The sequence below is a fragment of the Pristiophorus japonicus genome, chromosome 6, assembly GCF_044704955.1.
Source record: "Pristiophorus japonicus isolate sPriJap1 chromosome 6, sPriJap1.hap1, whole genome shotgun sequence".
Taxonomy (NCBI): domain Eukaryota; kingdom Metazoa; phylum Chordata; class Chondrichthyes; family Pristiophoridae; genus Pristiophorus; species Pristiophorus japonicus.
Window position 1 is genome coordinate 213,108,744 of NC_091982.1, and position 23,895 is coordinate 213,132,638.

At 42.2% G+C, this 23,895-nt stretch overlaps 1 protein-coding gene across 3 annotated transcripts in view; it reads right to left on the minus strand.

The window, feature by feature from the left end:
* rsrc1 (arginine/serine-rich coiled-coil 1) overlaps nucleotides 1-23,895 on the minus strand; it is a 627,020-nt gene that overhangs the window by 84,726 nt on the left and 518,399 nt on the right. For 2 of the 3 annotated variants that reach the window (XM_070882349.1, XM_070882347.1), the window contains exon 8: nucleotides 16,933-17,001. The exons of the other annotated variant lie outside the window; for it this stretch is intronic. In XM_070882349.1, coding sequence (XP_070738450.1) covers nucleotides 16,933-17,001 — 69 coding nt within the window. The remainder of the gene's footprint in view (nucleotides 1-16,932; nucleotides 17,002-23,895) is intronic. 3 annotated transcript variants of the gene reach the window in all.

The window sequence follows — 23,895 nt, forward strand, 5'->3', positions numbered from 1 at the left end:
GAGGTAACTCAAAATCAGCCAGTATGCTTGAACTCCAAGCTGACTGAGACTCAATCTCAATTGTAGGTCTCAGTCCCAAAGGACTTGGAGCTTGGGGGCTTGCTGGTCATTACCCAATGCTTGGCCATCATTCCGAAATGCTACATAACTAGAGACATGAAAACGTTCTCAATGCCCATTCTTTACAAACTTTAGTCTGTAACACTTCTGCGTAGCAGTTTGGCCTGCTAGAAATAAAATTATGTCCAAAAAAAAATCTGTGTAAGCGCAAGTAATATTCTTAACAGTGGTTACATTTACAGTGCTTGCACTTGTGCATTTATTTTCAACTTCCGTTTTCTTGCTTTCCATGCACAGCATCCAAGTCAAGGAGAGGGAAACACATTGAGTGTTGGTGCACGCAGGTCACACGGTCATGTTTTCTCATAGCCTGCCAGCTCTGAAAATCACCAGCAGTATAAACTGATGATTGCACGAGCTGACAGGTACAAGGACATAGGGTTTAAAAGCAAATTTGACACCCTTTTCAATAATAAACGGGGCATTAATCAGCATGAGGTCTCCACACTAGAATAGAACTCTGAAATCTGCACTACAGCCATTAGTAGATAGATAGCGCGATTGCTCACAGTATCACTCTCAAGGTCGAATGACATTCTTAGAATGCAAGACCCTATTAGGGGCTAGTGGCTGCTCGTCAACTAATTGGAATATGTAATATTCATATATATTATATTTAGAAATATAACACAAGGAATATTTCTATAATTGCAATGAAATAATGAACAAATTTCCACAAGTCACAGAAAGCTACAAAGCACATGGAAAATTCGAAGGGCTAACCGAATAATTAAAATCATACTTGCATTTATATAGCACCTTTTCACACTGAGGCATCTCATTCACTTCATACAATTAATTATTTTTTAAGTGCAGTTACTTATTATCTAGGCACACATACTTTTTGATGCTAAAACATGAACAAGTAACTAGTGTAAATTATTGGACTTACAGAACTTCCCACAGGTTTTTAAAACAGCTTGATGTCTTAAAATCACACTAGGCTGAATATAAATCTTTTACTTAATTTCGGACAAAGGAATTGCTATTCTTGAAACCGTAACTTGCTCCTCAGTTTATTTGCTGACTTCAAATATTTAGTATAAATTCAAAACATTCCCAAAGATTACAGAATAAAGGATAATACTATTGATGCAGAACCACATTATTTTGCCCTGCAGGAAGCCCTCAGTTGCTGTTATGCATCACAGATAGTTCACTGTGACAAAAGTTTATTTTGCATAACCGCCTACAATACATTGGGAGTTTTGCCATTTTGTATTGCTGAAAATCTATCACAGTTACAATCACTGGTACTTAATGATTTTTTAAAAACCTTCAGGATATTACAAAAAACATACACTGGTTAAATGTAAACTCAGTCGCACAATAATTAAAACTGAACAATGCTTATTTTGTGACTAAAAATAAAGCAATCTAATTACACTCACATGTTACTGCACATTTCTACTGAAGAACATGCTATTTACCAACAGTTTTCTAAATTTTGTGTGTCCTTCAGCTGGCAGTGAAGACTGTGGTAATTAAAAGATTTAAAGCAGCACAAACCCCTAGCCTCTAATCTAATGCCTAGGTCAGTCGCTTGTAGATTCTAATTTGTCCTCTATTTGTATTCATGACATGATGGTCCTGAATATTTAACAGCAAACCAGCAGGAGTGTATTTTGTAGGTCTTGGAGGTCAAATAATTTGATTTTCAAGCAGATTACAGTTAACACTATTGTCCAACCATTCATTTGTTTGTTGCGAAGATATATAGAAAAAAGTTAAGCTAGAAGTACCGCATCGTCAATTACAGAATATTTCAAAATGCAAACAGACAAGAAAAGAATGAAAATTAATTTACCATTCGCACCAATTTTATGTTCTGGAAAGATAGAACAATTTATTCATATTAAAGCAAGGAAGTCATTTTGTATTTAAGCAACATTAATTGCTTCTCTGGATGTAGATCTATGTCACTTGCAGCCAGTCAAATTCAAACAAAATCTACTTGAAATCCACTTATAAAACTAAAGCACTTTTATGTTTGTCCATAACCTGGAAGAATGACAAATGCAAAGCAAAAGCAAAAACAAAAAATACTGCAAACAGACTAGTCAGTATCTCAAAAAGAAAGGTGAGACTTCAGTGGATATTCTTCTTCAGTTCTCAGACAATGGGTTCTGTAATGTAAATACATCAACAAGACATTGGGAGCTGGCATAGATCATTGCTGCCCTATCACCAGAAATAGGTAGTATATATCTACTGATATTCCAAAATAAAGCTGTAGTCCAGAAGGGAAGATAGTAGGGTACATGCACCCAAAAATATTTTTTGAATGCTTTTTAATTTCCTGTAATGCTGGGGCCAAATCCGGCAGATGATTTACTCAATGTGGCTCATCAGTTTTTCATGGTTCTATTTCAAAAGTTGTCTTATCCCATTATCAGTTCTGACAGTCAACTATCTCCTCTTCTCCAATCAATTAAACAGCTCATTCTAATTTATTTTCTTCTCCTTGGTCCCTCCCCCACCCATTCCATCAACCCTTGCTACGTTCCTTCTTAGAAGCTGTTTATCTGTAATACCTATATTAAGTCACTTTAATTCCCCACTCCACTTCCACTCCGACATCTCCGTCCTCAGCCTTCAACACGGTTCCAATTAAGCTCAACGCAAGCTTGAAGAAAAGCACCTCATCTTTCGTTTAGGCATTTTACAGCCTTCTGGACTCAACACTGAATTCAACAATTTCAGACCATAAACCCTGCCCATATTTGGCTCCCTTCCCCACCCACCCCGATCTTATGTAATTTTTTTTCTCTCTGTCTCCCATGGCAGCTGGTAATTATACTGCTATTCACACCCTATCTAGACTAACCTTTTTCTAACTTCTGCCATTATCATTTCAAGTTGGATTATCATCCCTTTTGTCTCGCTAATCTCTCCTGTTTTCCATCTTATCACAGACCTTCTCTTTTGTTCTTTCTTCCCCTCCCCCTTTCAGTGCTCCTTAAGAATCCGTTCATTTCAAACATTCGCCAGTTCTGAGGAAGGGTCATCAATCTGAAAAGTTAACTCTTTTTTTTCTCTCCACAGATGCTGCTTGACCTGCTGAGATTTCCAGCATTTTCTGTTTTTATTTCAGATTCCAGCTTCCAAAGTATTTTGCTTCTGTTTGAGACACTGTAGTTTCCTTTCTTTACAGATTCTGCCTAGCTTGCTGAGTGTTTTCAGCATATTCTGCACATTAGGTCTTGTATATTTGTAGATTGCATTGGATTTGTGATCCACTCCCTTACAATTCTCTCACTTTGGTTTGGTTTCTTTAAACTTCCGATTCTGCCTCCGCTGTATCTGTTTAACACGTCTTTCCTTCCGCAGGGAAGGGTCCTGAGGGAGCTCTGCGGCATCGCGACTTCGCAAGATGTGTTTGAAAGTTGTCATTCTGGCACCGGAGCGACCAGCCAGAAGGAAACTCCAGCATGGAATAAATGATCGGCTGAAACCAAGAAAGGGCAAAGCCTCCAGCACCTGCAAGACAGGTAGGATGGTGGGGGGGGGTGGGAATAGAGAGTCTGGGCCATGGAGGCTTGAACTGTGCATGCCAAACAAAGTACCTTTGTCCCGGATCGGCGCGAGTTCCTTTAATACATGTTTTAAAGGGCCACTCATTTAAAGTTTTCACAGAATAATGGACAGAGTTGTGGCATTCATCAACAAAACACCAGTAAAAATCCCAGAATACCGTAACATAGTATAGATACAAGTTGTGAGATAAATGTTGGCCAGAACAGAGGGAGAGCTCCTCTGCTTCTCTTTCACATTCACCGAAAAGGAAAGAGAATGTTGCCACTTTCTACTTTTGAACAAATTAATGTGCAGCTATTGTGCAATACCAATTACCAATCACCTTATCCTGCACTTCAATGCCAGATATCCCAATGTGTCATCAAGCATTTTCCATTAAATGTGAAGGGAGAAGAGCCATTATCATGCACATGGAATGTACAAACCACAAAATCAACAAACGCCTCAACTTACGTCTTTATTTTACAAAAAAGGATACCCCTCAGAAAAATCTAATGACAGCAGCAGAAATTAGAGAAAGTTGCCATGGCATGATTCATCACTTAAGTTATTTCATTCAAGACTGTGGTAACAAATAGCTTCAAGTTTCTACCGGATTCAGAAATCACAAAAAAAGTGTTTTGCAGATGTACAAAAGGAACCAGCATCACTGAAAGTGTTTTGGCTCTGAAATCGCAGGATCTTTTAGTTAATGATCTTGAATTAGCACACTTGGAATCAATTGGAACAGAGGATGGAAGAGATGAAATACTGCGTACTTAATTTTTACCATAACGATGAGACAAGTGATGCTACTGCTGCATATCTTTTGAACATTATAGAAGAGAACAGACATAGTATAAACTGCGTTTCGTCCCTTGTTACAGATAAAGCCTCTGTCAATTTAGGGAAACACAGGTGAATTTACCAGAAGATGAAACTACTGAACAACAGAAAAATTCAGTTAGGATGCAAGTGCCATGTAATTCACAACTGTGCTATAAACAGAGGCTCAGCGAATGCTTGATGTGGAGATGTGGTGAGAGATCGTGGCGGAGGAGTGGTGAGAGATCGTGGCGGAGGAGCGGTGAGAGATCATGGCGGAGGTGTGCCGAATGTTTGTGACGGAGGAGCGGCTAGTGATCGTGGCAGAGGTGCGGCAAATGAGGGTATGGGGCCCAGAAGAGCCGAGGGCCCAGGGGCAGCATGGGCCAACCCACACTGTGATATGTGTGCGCACTAGGTCCGTGCAGTAGAGCAGGTCGCCAGTCGTCTTGGTTAATCCTTGCCACTGGATAAAGGCCTAGCTCTGTAAACCCCGTGTTGTGGTTGACGTGCAACGGTCACCACATGTTAAAAAAATCCATGCACAGACATCTTCCACCGCTTCAATTGGAGTTCAGGACTGGAATATCAGGTCCTTCATTGAAACATCTGTGAACTCATGTGGAAGCAAGTCATCCTCGTTCGAGAGACCACCTATGATGATGATATGATAAACAGTAGGAAAGCTTCCAGTTTTGACGTGGATTGTCTTATAGTGAAAGTGTATAGTGAGTTTTCTTCCTCCAAATCTCAGTACATTTTTCGATTTTATAGAAATTGAGTCTAAGGAACTTCATCAGGAGGTAGCTATCCCTTCTGCCTGTGATACAGCATTAAGACGTATTTTGTTTTGGAGGGGGATGAAGAATGCAGAAAGGTTATATGAGAAACATTCAGCAAGGATGAACAATTCTCTTCCTCTTTATTACATTTACTTCATGCTTAACCTAATGGGAGTCTTTTACGAAGCTCTCAAAAACGTTTTTTATAACCTTGCTTTTATATAGTACCTTTTACAATCTCAGGACATCCAAAAGTGCTTTACAGCCAATGGAGTACTTTTTAAAAAGTGTAGTCACTGTTATAATGTAGGCAAATGCTGTAGCCAATTTGTGCACAGCAATATCCCACAAACAGCAATGAGATAATGACCAGATATTCTGCTTTTAGTGATGTTGGTTGAAGGATAAATGTTGGTCAGGACATCGGTGAAACTCTCCTGCTCTTCTTCGAATAGTGCTATGGGATCTTTTATGTACACAGACATTTCATGTCTCATCTAAAAGACGGCTAGACTGTGTCGTGGAACGTCTCTGTTCTAAACTAGAGTTGGAAAGAGGATAAATTCTGGACAATCAGCTCAGACTATTTCTCTTTATCGATAAGGAGAAAATTTGAGGTGGAAGCAGACATAGGACTGTCAAGATGTATTATATACTTTGAGGAATAGTATGATTTCAAGACATCTGTTTTCAAACAAATGTTAGTCCTCTCACGGGAAGTGAAATGGTCTGATTGAGAAGTTGGCTGAAGGTCTTTGCATTAAGATTAATTTTGACAAACTGTATGATGAATACTGCATTTTACAGCAAATATGAGAAATAATTTCAAAGGAACAAAAAAATGGATCAATAATGGGTGGAAGCTTTCAAACGAATACAACAAAGTGAATACAGTCACATTTTTAAACTTGTATCTTTCAACCTTTCAATTCTAGTCTCAAATGCCTACTGTGAAATGTTTTCAGCTTAATACTCAGCTTTGGAGCAAAGAAAGGATCCAGTTAAGTGAAAGTCTTATGAAAGCAGAGTTACAGGTGCTGCTGAACTGCAGGATGCCTTGTGCTGACTTTTATGATTATGTCAAAAAGTCTCCAGAGTTGCTGAAAGCAGCAAGAAGCCAATTTCAGGACCAGTTTCAGAAGAAAAGAAACTGCCAGCAAAAGAAAAAACTCAAACTACAGGGAATCCAACCTTTATAAGAAAGTACAGTAACATTTGCAAACTCCAGCAATCGAGTGTCATGTGATCAAGTTTTACATGATTGTGTGACGTGATGAAATCTCTGGGAATATGTCCAAGCAGAGCTGGTAATCCCAACCGCTTCAGGTGCAAATTGGGCACTCATCTGCCCAGGGCAGCAGGTAGCTTTCCCGATCCAAACGTTGTCCTCCTTGGAGGGCCTTGTGTAAAGGGCCAATATCCTTCTAAGGTTCAATCTGCTTCCCAGTCTGGATCCCACCATGCTGCTATGCCTCATCTCATTGGCCATGTCATTCTGCACTGATTTGATCAGGCCTATAGTACCATCAGCATCATCACCATAGACAGTCCCTCGAAGTGAGGATGACTTGCTTCCACGCCAAAAAGGAATGAGTTCACAGATGTTTCAATGAAGGACCTAATATTCCAGATCCCGAACTACATCTTGGAGGGTGGAAGATGCCTGTGTGTGGATTTTTTTAACGTGTGGTGGCCGTTGCACACCAGTCACCACACGGGATTGACAGAGCTAGGTCTTGGTCCAGTGGCAAGGATTAACCAAGACGACTGGAGACCAGCTCTGCTGCACGGACCTAGTGCGCACGCGTATCGCAGTGTGGGCTGGTCCGTGCTGCCCCTGGGCCCTCGCCTCTTCTGGGCACCAGACTCACGCCTCTCCTGGGCCCTGGTCACTTCTGTCTACAAACTCTTGCCGCTCCTGCTCCCCTCCTGCTGTGCCTGCCCGCACTGCAATCAGCGACCGAACTTCGCAGCCGTTACCCTCCTGCAGTGGTATGCCATCGCACGCTGCTCTATCTCTCTCTCTCTCTCTCTCGCTCTCTCATATGCAAGACTTTTAAAATACTATCAATAGATTGATACTGGCTCTCATTTTAAAATGACTACTTCTCTCTAGGTTTATTCTCAATATGGAAGCAACTGATTTTGTATCCTTCAGTGCTACTCTGAATGCAGCCTCTCGGTATGCAAAAGTGATTGACTCGCCTTCATATGCTCTTTCCTGTGGGATTCAGTATGCAGATAATTGTGATCTAAACTATTTTACTAGCTCTGTGACATATTAATTTAACCAAAAAAAAATTCTGCATGCCAACTGAGAGCCAAAGAGGCTGATTCTCTCTGCCACATTCAAAACATCTAGATTTCACTGGGTGTCAATCACTGTTTAAGTGTTGATGTGCTGATGCTGATGGTGAAAACCCACCTTGCAGGGATTAGGTTTCATTGCTGAATAGAAATTTTACTCACTGAGCATAACTGCTTAACAGGTAAAACTCACAAGCAATTTTTTAAAATCAAGGATATCTTAAAAACATGTACTGATGCAGAGAGTTAGCAGTTTTAGCTACCTGAGTGACACACCAAACATGATAAATTTTCAGGAGCAACAATCTTCCTTCCTAAATCCTAACCATAGAGATTTCCGTTAGAAGAGACTGCTGGAGGCTGCCACTGGAATTTTCAATGACCCAGAATTTGCGGAGGCTCATGACGGCGAACTGACAGTATTCGCTGTCATTATCCCTTGTCATTACCCCTCTGAAACTGACCTCAGCTTCAGGATTTAGCACATTCGCATCTAAACGCGGAAATTCTGAACTTGCAGTCAGTCATTGACTGCTCCGCCCATTGGGTGTGCTGTGTATTCTGCCGCCCCCACCGGCAAACCCCCCCCACCACCCCCCCGTCCACTCCACCATAGCTGGCAATCACTGTAATCAGTGGAACTGACGGAAAATTGGTCTTTTCCACGGTGATTTTGCTGCTAAATAATCCATTATATGCGAAGCCTTGTTAGAATAGGTGTAACTGAGGTTTTAACAGTGTATTGACTGCTAAATAACTATTCTGACCCTGAAAAACAAATTTTTAGATTTGTGGAGTGTCAAATTTATCCATTATGATAAAAATTACAATTTAAAACATTTTTTTAAAAGATTGTTCATGGTATTCCAGCTTCTACCTTATCCCTATGTGCAAGTCCCAATCTTTATTTTGCTCTCTGCAACATTTTTAGAAAGTTCGGATAAAAGCAGTTTCTCATTTCCTGGTTTCCTGTTTATGAGAATTCTTCAACGTGATTGGCTGTATAGACAGCCTGCTCACGTCACTGCTGCATCACCCTAGGAATCCCCTAGTCACAGCAATCAATTAAATGTCGGAAAAGGCAAACTTCTCACCACAGAGATCTCGAGACTGTGGGCAGCTTTTTTCAGGGCGAGCGTATTTGCTTCGCCGCTGACCTCAAATTACAGGCCATTATTTTTACTTGCCTTATTGTGAAGCCAGGAGGAGCAGGAGTGCTTCTCCCAACACCACATTAAATCCGTAGATCGTTGGCAGTCGCCGCTCTCCCCCATCCCCCAATTTCCTTCCTCCCCTTCCGGACTTTCCTATTGACCTCAGCACGTGTCCCAGATGACTGATCTTCTGATGTTGCTTCCCCTGGGACCAGTGGGTAGGTGCGTTGAGGGATATGGAGAGAAGGTGAGGCTGAGGGAAATCGGGAGAAGGTGGGGTTGAGGTATTTGGGGAGAAGGTGGGGTTGAGGGATATGGGGAGAAGATGGGGTTGAGGGATATGGGGAGAAGATGGGGTTGAGGGATATGGGGAGAAGATAGGGTTGAGGGAGATGGGGGGAAGATGGGGTGAGGGATATGGGGAGAAGATGGGGTGAGGGATATGGGGTGAAGGTGGGTCGGTTGGGATGTGGGTTGTGGTTATGAGTCTGTTTTCTCTGTTTACTTACTCGCTGTGCCAATCAGAATGGGTAATTAAAATCTCCGAGAGCAATAATTGTGTTACTCCTTTTCATCTCTCTGATCTGTGTACAGATTTCCTTTTCCATTTCCTTCTCACAGTTAAGAAAGCTAGAATTTGGGTGTGATCCAATTTCTAGGTCAGTATCTTTTCTACATGGAACATGGAAGGGTTTTTTCTATACAATAAACCCATTATCTAACAGGAGTCTGATATGTGCAAGAACATTTTGAAGGGAAGTGTTTCTTCTCCCACTACTAGCATATTCAGGCCCTTATTTCAGTCGCCCTGCAGTTATGTTGGCTTGTGAATTAAGTTAAAGCCTTAACAGCAGTTTTTTTTGATACAAAGATTAATTTGAAAATATGCTTTAATTTGATCTTCAAAAAAAGGGCCACTGTACAGCAAAATTCTAAAGGGTCAAAGTGTAATAAAAAGGCAAGCATGAAAGCTCGGTGCCTCAATGCGAGGAGTATTCGGAACCCAGGAGAGGGCTCTGAGCTAGTTAGAGTGGGTGAGAGCTCAGATGAACAGGACCCCAAGAAAGAATGCAAAAGGCAGGAGGCAACAGAGCAGAGTAGCACTGGGGTAAGTGAAAACCACAAGGTGATAGGAAGGGACAATATGTATGAATATAAAGGGGCTGCAGGAGGGGTCAAAACTAAAAATCATGGCTTAAAAACTAGTATTAAAACACTCTACCTAAACGCACGCAGCATTCGAAATAAAGTAAATGAGTTGACGGCACAAATCATTACAAGTGGGTATGATTTGGTGGCCATTACAGAAACGAGGTTGCAGGGTGGCCAAGACTGGGAATTAAACATACAGGGGTATCTGACAATTCGGAAAGATAGACAAGAAGGGAAAGGAGGTGGGGTAGCTCTGTTAATAAAGGATGATATCAGGGCAGTTGTGAGAGATGATATTGGCTCTAATGAACAAAATGTTGAATCATTGTGGGTGGAGATTAAAGATAGTAAGGGGAAAAAGTCACTGGTAGGCGTAGTTTATAGACTCCCAAATAATAACTTCACGGTGGGGCGGACAATAATAAAGGGAATAATGGAGGCATGTGAAAAAGGAACGGCAGTAATCATGGGGGATTTTAACCTACATATCGATTGGTCAAATCAAATCGCACGAGGTAGCCTTGAGGAGGAATTCATAGAATGCATACAGGATTGTTTCTTAGAACAGTATGTTACAGAACCTACAAGGGAGTAAGCTATCTTAGATCTGGTCCTGTGTTATGAGACAGGAATAAAAAACGATCTCCTAGTAAAAGATCCTCCCGGAATGAGTGATCACAGTATGGTTGAATTTATAATACAGATTGAGGGTGAGGAAGTAGTGTCTCAAACGAGCGTACTATGCTTAAACAATGGGGACTACAGTGGGATGAGGGCAGAGTTGGCTAAAGTAGACTGGAAACACGGACTAAACGGTGGCACAATTGAGGAACAGTGGAGGACTTTTAAGGAGCTCTTTCATAGTGCTCAACAAAAATATATTCCAGTGAAAAAGAAGGGCGACAAGAGAAGGGATAACCAGCCGTGGATAACCAAGGAAATAAAGGAGAGTATCAAATTAAAAACCAATGCGTATAAGGTGGCCAAGGTTCGTGAGAAACGAGAAGATTGGGAAAATTTTAAACGACAGCAAAGAATGACTAAGAAAGCAATAAAGAAAGGAAAGATAGATTACGAAAGTAAACTTACGCAAAATATAAAAACAGATATTAAAAGCTTTTACCCATATATAAAACGGATAAGAGTGACTAAAGTAAATGTTGGTCCCTTAGAAGATGAGAAGGGGGATTTAATAATGGGAAATGTGGAAATGGCTGAGACCTTAAACAATTATTTTGCTTCGGTCTTCACAGTGGAAGACACAAAAACCATGCCAAAGATTGCTGGTCACGGGGAGGTGGGAAGGGAGGACATTGAGATAATCACTATCACTAGGGGGGTAGTGCTGGACAGGCTAATGGGGCTCAAGGTAGACAAGTTCCCTAGTCCTGATGAAATGCATCCCAGGGTATTAACTGAGATGGTGGAAGTTATAGCAGATGCATTCGTTATAATCTACCAAAATTCTCTGGACTCTGAGGAGGTACCAGCAGATTGGAATGCAGCTAATGTAACGCCTCTGTTTAAAAAAGGGGGCAGACAAAAGGCAGGTAACTATAGGCCGGTTAGTTTAACATCTGTAGTGGGGAAAATGCTTGAAGCTATCATTAAGAAATAGTGGGACATCTAGATAGGAATAGTGCAATCAAGCAGACACAACATGGATTCATGAAGGGGAAATCATGTTTAACTAATTTACTGGAATTCTTTGAGGATATAACGAGCACGGTGGATAGAGGTGTACCGATGGATGTGGTGTATTTAGATTTCCAAAAGGCATTCGATAAGGTGCCACACAAAAGGTTACTGCAGAAGATAAAGATACGCGGAGTCAGAGGAAATGTATCAGCATGGATCGAGAATTGGCTGACGAACAGAAAGCAGAGAGTCGGGATAAATGGGTCCTTTTCGGGTTGGAAATCGGTGGTTAGTGGTGTGCCACCAGGATCGGTGCTGGGACCACAACTGTTTACAATATACATAGATGACCTGACAGAATGTCGTGTAACAATATTTGCAGATGACACAAAGATTAGTGGGAAAGCGGGTTGTGTAGAGGACACAGAGAGGCTACAAAGAGATTTGGATAGGTTAAGCGAATGGGCGAAGGTTTGGCAGATGGAATACAATGTCGGAAAATGTGAGATCATCCACCTTGGAAAAAAAAAACAGTAAATGGGAATATTATTTGAATGGGGAGAAATTACAACATGCTGCGGTGCAGAGGGACCTGGGGGTCCTTGTGCATGAATCCCAAAAAGTTAGTTTGCAGGTGCAGCAGATAATCAGGAAGGCGAATGGAATGTTGGCCTTCATTGCGAGAAGGATGGAGTACAAAAGCAGGGAGGTCCTGCTGCAACTGTACAGGGTATTGGTGAGGCCGCACCTGGAGTACTGTGTGCAGTTTTGGTCACCTTACTTAAGGAAGTATATACTAGCTTTGGAGGTGATACAGAGACGATTCACTAGGCTGATTCCGGAGATGAGGGGGTTACCTTATGATGATAGATTGAGTAGACTGGGTCTTTACTCGTTGGAGTTCAGAAGGATGAGGGGTGATCTTATAGAAATATTTAAAATAATGAAAGGGATAGATAAGATAGAGACAGAGAGGTTGTTTCCACTGGTCAGGGAGACTAGAACTAGGGGGCACAGCCTCAAAATACAGGGGTGACAATTTAAAACCAAGTTGAGAAGGAATTTCTTCTTCCAGAGGGTTGTGAATCTGTGGAATTCTCTGCCCAAGGAAGCAGTTGAGGCTAGCTCATTGAATGTATTCAAATCACTGATAGATAGATTTTTAACCAATAAGGGAATTAAGGGTTATGGGGAGCGGGCAGGTCAGTGGAGCTGAGTCCACGGCCAGATCAGCCATGATCTTGTTGAATGGCGGAGCAGGCTCGAGGGGCTAGATGGCCGACTCCTGTTCCTAATTCTTATGGTCTTATGTTCAGTTAAAAAGGGCAGACTGCCCATGAAATTAAAACTTATTCCTTTTTTAAGTTCACGACAGTACTTGAAGCCAGCTCTTAGAAAACGTAGCTCGTGCAACATGACAGGCAGTAATCAAGTATTTTCTGTGCCTGTTATATCATTAAATGCTAAATTAAGGAGAATGATATCTACGTTTTATTCAAAGGAATACTTCAGCCTATCGTCTCAAAATTTCAACAAACAATCCTTTCCAGGGATGTTATGTCATCTGGAAATTCCATTTATTTTATTATTTTTCTATCTAAAAAGAAATTCTTTGCATCTGAAATCCGTAGCGCTATTTGATCTATTTCAGACAAATTGTTCCCTTCAAAATGGACCGTGTACAACAAGAAGTTGTAATCTAAGAGTGGTGTGGCTCTAAGGGCCCAAGTTTCCACATGATTTGCGCCTGATTTTTAGGAGCAACTGGTGGAGAACGGACTATCTTAGAATTCGCAATTCTCCATATTTTTTTTCTGCAGTTCTAGTCAGGTAGAACAGAATTTTTTCTTCAAAAGTGGGTGTGTCCGGCCACTGACGCCTGATTTGAAAGTTTCCATAGTGAAAATGTACTCCAAACTAAAGTAGAATGGAGCAAGTGAAGATTTTTGTAGAATTGAAAAAACCTGTTCTACACATTAAAAAATCAGGCGCAGGTTACAAATCAGGCGTCCAGAACGAGGTCGGGGGTGGGGGGGGAGGGAAGTCATTAAATTCTACAATCAATCCTTATTTATACTTATACAAATAAATCCAACCTGAATAAACATTTATAAGCAAAGAAAAGATTAAATAAACCATCTTCCTACCTGTGTGAAAGTGCTTCAGCCAGGAAGAATGGTGCAGCAAGCCTCACAAAACGAGGGAGCCGACCGAACGCGGGTGGGCGGGGGGAGGAGGGAGCCGACCGAACGCGGGGGGGGGGCGGGGGGAAGGGAGCCGACGCACGCGGGGGGGGGGGGGAGGGAAGGGAAGGGAGCCGACGAACGTGGGGGGGGGGGGGGGGAAGGGAATGTTTTTTTCACACTGAGCATGCGCGAACGCTCCAACGCGCACGTGCAGCGTTGCCGGCAGGAAAAAAACTAATTTAAATAGTACCCGCCCCCTCCCACTTACAAAATCGGCGTGAGTGTAGGCTCCGCCCCCCTGGGCGCCGCGCCAAGCAGACAAGGAGCTGCAAAGCGCACCAGAATCGCTCGTTTTTTTTCCGGCGCCATTTTAGGCGCGAAAAACGGGCGCCCAGCTCGGAGGGGTGCCCGTTTTTTATCATGTGGAAACTTGGGCCCTAAGAGTGGTGTGGGAAAAATTGGTTTCAATTCATGGGGCACTGGGATAAGAGGGAGCTGTTCCGTCGGGACGGGTTTCATTTGAACCAGGCTGGGACCAGTGTCCTGGCGAATTGAATAACTAAGGCTGTAGTTAGGGCTTTCAACTAATTAGTGGGGGGGGGGGGGGGGCAGGGAGAGGGATCCGGTGAGCATAAATTTAAAAAGTCAAAGAGAAAGGAGAAGGTAATAGTGCAGGGTAGCAATAAGGGTAATGATAACCAGAGGGGCAGAGCATAAGAGTGCATCAGAATGTGGGATCAGAATAGGGATGAATGGTAAAAAGACGAAATTAAAGCTCTATCTAAATGCACGCAGCATTTGTAACAAGATAGATGAGTTGACGGCAAAATAGAAATAAATGGGTATGATCTGGTACCCATTACAGACATGTGGTTGTAAGATTACCAGTGCTGGGAACTGAATATTCAGGGATATTTGCCATTTCGGAAGGATGGGCAGAAGGGAAAAGGAGGCGGGGTAGCTCTGTTAATAAAGAATGAGATCAGTGCAGTAGTGAGAAATGATATTGGCTCAGAAAATCAAGATATAGAATCAGTTTGGGTGGAGATCAGAAATAATAAGGGAAATAAGTCACTGGTGAGAGTGATCTATAGGCCTCCTAACAGTAGCCAAACTGTAGGACAGAGGGGGGGGGGATGACTTAAAACAATCACTATAGAGAAAAAGTACTTGGCAAACTAATGGGGCTAAATGTGGACAAGTCCCTTGGACCTGATGGCGTGCAACATAGGGTCTTAAAAGGATTAGCCGCAGAGATAGTGGTTGCATTGATTGTAATCGATCAAAATTCCCTGGATTCTGGAGAGGTCCCAGCGGATTGGAAAACCGCAAATGTAATGCCCCTATTTAAGAAAGGAGGGAGACAGAAAGCAGGAAACTATAGACCAGTTAACCCAACATCTGTCATTGGGAAAATGCTGAAGTCCATTATTAAGGAAGTAGTCGCAGGACATTTAGAAAATCATAATGCAATCAAAAAGAGTCAGCATGGTTTTATGAAAGGGAAATCTATTTGATAAATTTGCTGGAGTTCTTTGAGGATGTAACGAGCAGGGTGGATAAATTGAAACCAGTGGATGTAGTGTATTTGGATTTCCAGAAGGCATTCGATAAGGTGCCACATAAAAGGTTACTGCACAAGATAAGAGCTCCTGGGGGTGAGAGTTATATATTAGCATGGATAGAGGATTGACTAACGAACAGAAACCAGAGAGTCAGGATAAATGGGTCATTTTCAGGTTGGCAAACTGTAACTAGTGGGGTGCCATAGGGATCAGTGCCTCAACTATTTACAATCTATACTAATGACCTGGATGAAGGGACCGAGTGTAATGTAGCCAAATTTGCTGCTGATACAAAGATAGATGGGAAAGCAAGTTGTGAGGAGGACGCAAAGATTCTGCAAAGGGATATAGATAGGCTAAGTGAGTGGGTGAAAATTTGGCAGATAGAGTATAATGTAGAAAAATGTGAGGTTATCCACTTTGGTAGGAAAAATAAGAAAGCAAATTATTATTTAAATGGGGAGAGATTAAAAAATGCTCCAGTACAGAGGGATCTGGGGGTCCTTGTACATGCAACACAGAAAGTTAGCATGCAGGTACAGCAAGTAATTAGGAAAGCAAATAGAATGTTGGTCTTTATTGTAAAGGGGATAGAGTATAAAAGTAAGGAAGTCCTGCTACAACTGTACGGGGCGTTGGTGAGACCACACCTGGGGTACTGCGTACAGTTTTGGTCTCCTTATTTAAGGACGGATATACTTGCATTGGAAGCAGTTCAGAAAAGGTTCACAAGGTTGATTCCTGAGATGAAGGGGTTGTCATGTGAAGAAAGGTTGAGCCTTTTCTCATTGGAGTTGAGAAGATTGAGAAGTGATCGTATTGAAACGTATACGATTCTGATGGGGCTTGACAGGGTAGATGCAGAGAGGATGTTTCCTCTCATGGGGTTATCTAGAACTCGGGGGCACAGTCTGAGAATAAGGCGCTGATCATTTAAAACGGAAATGAAGCGGAATTTCTTCTCTCAGAGGGTCGTGAATCTGTGGAATTCTCTACCCCAGAGAACTGTGGAGGCTGGGTCACTCAATATAATTAAGGTGGAGATCGACGGATTTTTGAGAGATAAGGGAGTCAAGGGTTATGGGGAGAGGGCAGGGAAGTGGAGTTCAGGCCAAGATCAGATCAGCCATGATCTTATTGAATGGCGGAGCAGGCTCGAGGGGCCAGATGGACTACTTCTGCTCCTATTTCTTATGTTCTTATGAAGGCAGCCTACAGTCACATGCCATGATTTTGGTTGTTTCATCGAACAACCATTATAAAAAAAGACAATTTTTGAGAAATCAAGTTAATGTTAGCACTCATCATAGACCAATTTCATATATATGTTGTACCTTATAAAGCAATTATTTGTTTTATCCGCAGGAAAATACATAACTAAGCAAACGTAACACTTGTAAATTCACTTTCTTGAAATTTAGAAAATGCAGCCTGGAGTATTCTTTTAAAAATAAATGATGCTCCCACATTGATACAGATTCATGAACAATAAACAGTAGCACACTCAGTTTATACCACTCACAAGCCTTTAAATCAGTGACATCTTTACTTCTTTAGTAAATGTTCAGTCATCTATTTTCCAAAATTCATTTCAAAACTGACAGTATTTTTGGAAAACCAGAAAATAGTATTCCATAACATTCACTGCATAATTGGAAATGTTACTTTGTTGAAATTAATTTGTTACCTTGCTCTCTCTTCTTTCTGGCATCATCCTCTTTCTTTTCCTTTGCTTTTAATACTTCGTCTGCTTTTGCTGAAAATTAAAAATATTAATTATTGAGAAAGTCTTAAAATTAATTTATTAATTCTCAAACCCTTTGAAACATAGATAATAGGTGCAGGAGTAGGCCATTCGGCCCTTCGAGCCTGCACCACCATTCAATATGATCATGGCTGATCATGCAACTTCAGTACCCCACTCCTGCTTTCTCTCCATACCCTCTAATCCCTGTAACTGTAAGGGCCACATCGAACTCCCTTTTGAATATATCCAACGAACTGGACTCAATAACTTTCTGTGTTAGAGAATTCCATAGGTTCAAAATTCTCTGGGTGAATAGGTTTCTCCTCATCTCGGTCCTATATGGCTTTCCCCTGATCCTTAGTCTGTGACCCCTGGTTCTGGACTTCCCCAACATCGGGAACATTCTTCCTGCATCTAACCTGTCCAATCCCGTCAGAATTTTACATGCTTCTATGAGATCCCCTCTCATTTTTCTAAATTCCAGTGAATATAAGCCTAGTCGATCCAGTCTTTCTTCATATTCAGTCCTGCCGTCCCGGGAATCAGTCTGGTCAACCTTCGCTGCACTCCCTCAATATCAAGAAAGTCCTTCCTCAGAGTAGGAGACCAAAACTGCACACAATACTCAAGGTGTTGTCTCACCAAGGCCCTGTACAAACGCAGCAAGACCTCCCTGCTCCTATACTCAAATCCTCTCGCTCTGAAGGCCAACATGCCATTTGCTTTCTTTATTGCCTGCTGTACCTGTATGCCTACTTTCAATGACTGATGTGCCATGACACGCAGGTCTCGTTGCACCTCACCTTTTCCTAATCTCACCATTCAGATAATAATATGCCTTCCTGTTTTTGCCATCAAAGTGGATAACCTCACACTTATCCACATTATACTGCATCTGTTATGCATTTACCCACTCACCTAACCTGTCCAAGTCACCCTGCAGCCTCCTAGCATCCTCCTCAGAGCTCACACTGCCACCCAGCTTAGTGTCATCTGCAAACTTGGAGATATTACACTCAATTCCTTTGTCCTAATCATTAATATATATTGTAAATAGCTGGGGTCCCAGCAGTGAACCTTGCAGTACCCCACTAGTCACTGCCTGCCATTCTGAAAAGGACCCATTTATTCCCACACTCTGCTTCCTGTCTGCCAATCAGTTCTCTATCCACATCAATACATTACCCCCAATCCCATGTGCCTTAATTTTGCACATTAATCTCTTGTGTGGAACCTGGTCAAAAGCCTTTTGAAAGTCCAAATACACCACATCCACTGGTTCTGCTTTATCCACTCTACTAGTTACATCCTCAAAAAATTCTAGAAGATTTGTCAAGCATGATTTCCCTTTCATAAAACCATGCTGACTTGGACCGATCCTGTCACTGCTTTCCAAATGCGCTGCTATTACATCTTTAATAATTGATTCCAGCATTTTCCCCACCACCAATGTCTGGCTAACCGGTCTATAATTCCCTGTTTTCTCTCTCTCTCCTTTTTTAAACAGTGGTTTAGCTCCCCTCCAATCCATAGGAACTGATCCAGAGTCCATGGAATGTTGGAAAATGACCACTAAAGCATCTACTATTTCTCGGGCCACTTCCTTCAGTACTCTGGGATGCAGACTATCAGGCCCTGGGGATTTATCGGCCTTCAATCCCATCAATTTCCCCAACACCATTTCCTGACTAATAAGGATTTTCTCAGTTCCTTCAATTGCTCCTTCTCGCCAGACCCTCAGTTACCTAGTATTTTTGGGAGGTTATTCATATCTTCCTTAGTGAAGACAGAACCAAAGTATTTGTTCAATTCGATTGCTATTTCCTTGTTCCCCATTATGAATGCACCTGATTCTGACTGCAAGGGACCTACATTAGTCTTCACTAATCTTTTTCTCTTCACATAGCTATAGAAACTTTTGCAGTCAGTTTTTATGTTCCCTGCAAGCTTATTCTCATATTCTATGTTCCCCGTCCTAATTAAACCCTTAGTCCTCCTCTGCTGAATTCTAAATTTCTCCCAGTCCTCAGGTTTGCTGCTTTTTCTGGCCAATTTATATACCTCTTTATTGGATTTAACACTATCCCTAATTTTCCTTGTTAGCCACGGTTGAGCCACTTTCCCCATTTTGTTTTTAAGCCAGACAGGGATGTACAATTGTTGCAGTTCATTCAAAATCAGAAGTTATAAAATAACAATTTCACTTTTTAACCAATTATTAAAATGATTATTTCTTGACCATTTTTGACATTTTCTCCATTGTATCCAAGAAGATTACAGCTATAGGTTGAAAGGATAAACCCTACTGGATGCTTTTTCTAGTACAATATTAATTTAGCTTTCAAACATATAATAACTGACACCCTTGCCTCATTTACAATGCAGCTGTAACTATGGATGCTTCCAAATTTAAAACCGTTTAAAATATAAACCTGCACTGTAACTTATGCAAATGAATTTACTTGAATGTCAAACTATAGTAAAAGCCATGTTGTTTTTAACCATTTCCAATACAAATGGATGAGAACCTGGTTGGACATAGTCTCAGAATAAAGGGCCACCCATTTAAAACTGAGATGAGGAATTTCTTCTCTCAGAGGGTTGTGAATCTATGGAATTCTCTGCCCCAGAGAGCTGTGGAGGCTCGGTCATTGAATATATTTAAGGCAGAGATAGACAGATTTTTGAGTGATAAGGGAATAAAGGGTTATGGGGAGCGGGCAGGGAAGTGGAGCTGAGTCCATGATCAGATCAGCCAAGATCTTATTAAATGGCGGAGCAGAGTCAAGGGGCCAGGTGGCCTACTTCTGCTCCTATTTCTTATGCTCTTATAAATTTGTGGTCAGTGGCGAAGCAAAAATGCTTGCCACTGGTCCCAATGAAATCTGCCCACCAAGAAGTCTGCCTTTTTCAACATTCAATTGATTTTAGCGTGCTCTGTAGTGGGAATCCCTAGTGCGATGCTGCTGTGATGTCCATGATCAGATCAGCCAAGATCTTATTAAATGGCGGAGCAGGCTCGAGGGGTTAGATGGCCTACTCCTGTTCCTAATTCTTATGTTCTTATGTTCTATAACAAGCTGTCTAAGAGGCCAATCACATTTGCATAATTCTCAGAGAGGAAACCAGGAAATGAGAAGTTGCTTTTATCAGGACTTTTACAAACTTTACATTGAGCAAAATAAAGATGGGGATAAGGTAGAAGCTGAAATATCATTAACAAACTTTAAAACGAAAAATTATTTTTTAAAGTTTTAAAAAAATCTTATTTTTATTATAATGGAGAAATTTGGCACTCCACAAATTATTTTTTCAGGGCCAGAATGTTTGTTTACCAGGTAATACGCTGTTAAAACTCCAGTTACACATATTCCAACAAGCCTTAACTTTTAACGGGGTATTTGATAGCAATATTAATGCAGAAAAGGCCAAGTTTTCATCAGTATCACTGATTTCACTGATTTGCAATTATGGTGATGGTGAGGAGGGGGCATCCACAGAGCAGCTTGTGTCGTAGTAGTGAATGACTGACAGTAACTTCAGAATTTTCACGTTGCGATGCGCATGCGCTAAATCTTGAAGTTGCAGTCAGTTACATGGGGATAATGATGGCGAATGCTGTTCGTTCATCATCGTCACCGACTGCAAATTCTGGGCCAATATGAATCCTCTCTGGTCTCCTGTTATGCCTAAACCATGCACTGAAATGTAATACTAGCTGCCACCTGTCCTGGTTCAGTGGAGTAGTGTGTGTAAATACTGGGAATTCTGTTTGAATCAAGCGTAAATGGACTATTATGTTTACAATGGAACAGCACAATTAGTTCAGATAACGATAACTAAAGTGAATGTAACTTGCAGCATTTACATAGTTAAGTGTCATAAATCAATTGACAAGCCAACTGCTAAATATTGAACTGTTCTTGCTTAAGCAATTAAATATAAGAAACATGAGAAAGCATGGAATGAACAAAGGCCATTCAGTCCATCAGGCTTATTTCTTCCAAAAATAAACAATTATTCTGTTATGGGCTGCGGTCACCCTCTCCTAAGGAAAGCTTTTGCTAAGTTTATTCCTGTCCCTCCAAAGCAAATCAAATTAAATTTCAGAATTCATATTTAATCTTGCATCGCGAGTCCCTTAACTCAGAGTCCGCCAAGGGGGGGGCTAATTGAGTAGCACTATGCTGGCTTTACGGAGGAAATCACAGGGCTCACCAGTGCCGTTTTAAAGACAATGTGTGTAAAGGCTGCAGCACAAAGGACCACCCACCTCCAGCAAATGTGTAAAAGAAATATGACTCACTGTGTTGATGAAGAGTCTGCAGATGGCCATGAATCCCGCGAGGATTATGAAGCGAGTCAGAGAGGCAGCTCAGCCCCACGATGAGGTATATAGCATGTTTACCTGCACCCCCGACAGTTCCTCGTTGAGGATGGAAGTCGAGATAAATGGCGTTCCAGTCTTCATGGAATTGGACATGGGGGCGAGCCAGTCAGTAATGAATCAAGAAGCCTTTGAAAGTTGGTCCCGGTTCAGGAAAATCTGCACACCTACACCAATGAACTTATCCCAGTCGTTGGTAGTGTGAATGTAAAGGTACTCCATGACGGCACGGTGCACAAGTTACCGCTGTGGATTGTTGCAGGTGATGGACCAACGCTACCAATGGACCAAGGTGGATGGAGAAGATCCATTGGAGCTGGGAAGATTTCATCCCTCCAGCTAGCGACGTCCTTTGTGCTCAGAGGCAAAACAAGCCCTCACCTGAGGTTGGATCTGGCACCAGAGAGCAGACCAGCACAGCACCCGAGGCACAGATCGCTCAGCACGACTGCGTGGAGATGATCCAGCCGAGACAATCCGAACGCACCTTCCGGGCTCCAGTGGCAGGACTCCGGAGGAAGAAAATCGGATCCAACGGCGACTTCCCAGCTTCGGTGGCAGAACCCGGGAAGAAGAGATTCACAGCAGTGGACATTGAGGATGGAAGAAAGATGGCGCCCAAACCACGAGGTGAGGTGCTGAAGAAAAAGATGGCGGAGGCCAAACCACAAGGTGCAGCGTTGATGGAGCAACACGTGGCACCAAGCGAAGAAGAGGATTGGGGAAAAGATAGCAAGGCTCTCTTAAAGGAGGCTTGCAACTCACAACACTTAAAGGGACAGTTCCACACTCTCAATGAATGTAACAGCAACTGTGAGTTCGATGTAAAATTTGTAATTGATGATCAGAGTTGTGTACATGCAATAAGCAAAGAAAAGTCGCACGATTGCAATCGGAGCTACAGGTTATTTACAATGAGTAATGAAACGTTGTGCGATGTAGGATTTCAACTGCATACAGTCAATGCAGCGGGCAAACACCCATCGGGAGCACACAGGTTCAGCGAGCTACCCAATGCTGTAGCCTGCGTCCCTGGGACCAGAGTGATGCACCACTGAGTTTGGCCACAAGCAGTTAATATATACAAGCTGTAGAGCAAGCGATCTCAGGAGGGCAACGGCACCGTTATCGATACCTTGCCCCCGATCGGCTCCACCTCTCAAACACCCAATGGCACCAAGCGCCATGAGCCTGAAAGAGCAAATCGTGCTAAGGCACAGCCCCCAGACCCTATCGCCACCAAGACCACACCTGGGAACGAATGGTCACCCGCAACGGTTCGCCCAAATGGGACTGAGACCAGCCAGGATCCCAAATCAAATAACGCCCAGGCAAACGAGTCAGCAGTTCCCTGTGCACTGCTAGACGACTGCTCCTCAGGGAGCAGCAGTGACCCGGGGCACAAGGAGAGGACAGGGAAGTCACAGGCATCTGTGAACCTGCCTGACACGAGGAGCAATGGCAAAAGCCCTGAGAGCAGGCAACTTGAGCCAACCGGGTTTCCACTGCCAGCACTGGGCACCACGCCGCCACCAGACTACCTGGACACCATCCAGCAGTTCTGGCATTAGTTTGTCCTCACGCACACGACCCCAGCACTACTCCACGTATATCCCAAATATGTATCTCACCATTCAAATGTATTTGCCTCTCTATGGTACCACGAATGTAATACTGTAAATGCAAATTTTTTTTTGGACTTGTATATATATGAATGTAATGAGCCAATGGCACAATCTGTACATGGGGGTGGGTGGGGTGGCGGAGAGAATGGAATAGTCATGGATGCACAAACAGAAACCACCAGCACCTCTACTGCCAACGAAACACCACCTACTCATCTAAGGTGGAAACAACCTTCCAAGGGTCAACCAGATAGAGCTAAGCCCAGAGCACAGTCAATGCAAAGACGATTTGCACTAAGGACTTGGGGGAGAGTGATATCATGTATCCTATATGGTTCCTGCTTGTACTATTACAAGGTGTGCCACGAGAAGGCACTGCAGTGGGAGACTTGTAGGTTACCTGTACAGGTATGCCAGGCCTAGTATAAAAGGCCTCACTCTGGAGATATATTAAATGGACTAAGGTCACTACAGTTCAAGTACAACACATTGTCTCATAGTCATTATCAGAGCATCTGAAGACATAACACTATGTACCTGTATCACAACTTTGACCAGTTGCGTTCCCTAAACATTTCCATTGCTTCAGTAGCTCAGGAACCAATATATTCTATGAAAGATCTATTTATTCATCTCTATCACTACTTATTCTTATCGTCTTCAAGCCTGTTTAGATGTTTATCATATCAGAAACCATCATTCTGTGCAGTTTTTGAATGATCATACAAGATGATCCACCTGGAATAAGTGCACCAGAACTGATACTCCAACAGTGCAGACAGGACTGGTTTCAGTTTTACAATTAAACACTTGTGAACCAGTAAAATGTTTAAAATGTCTATGAACAGCTCCTTTGTTAGGCTTGTTGCTTTTTCTATCTCAAAGCACTGC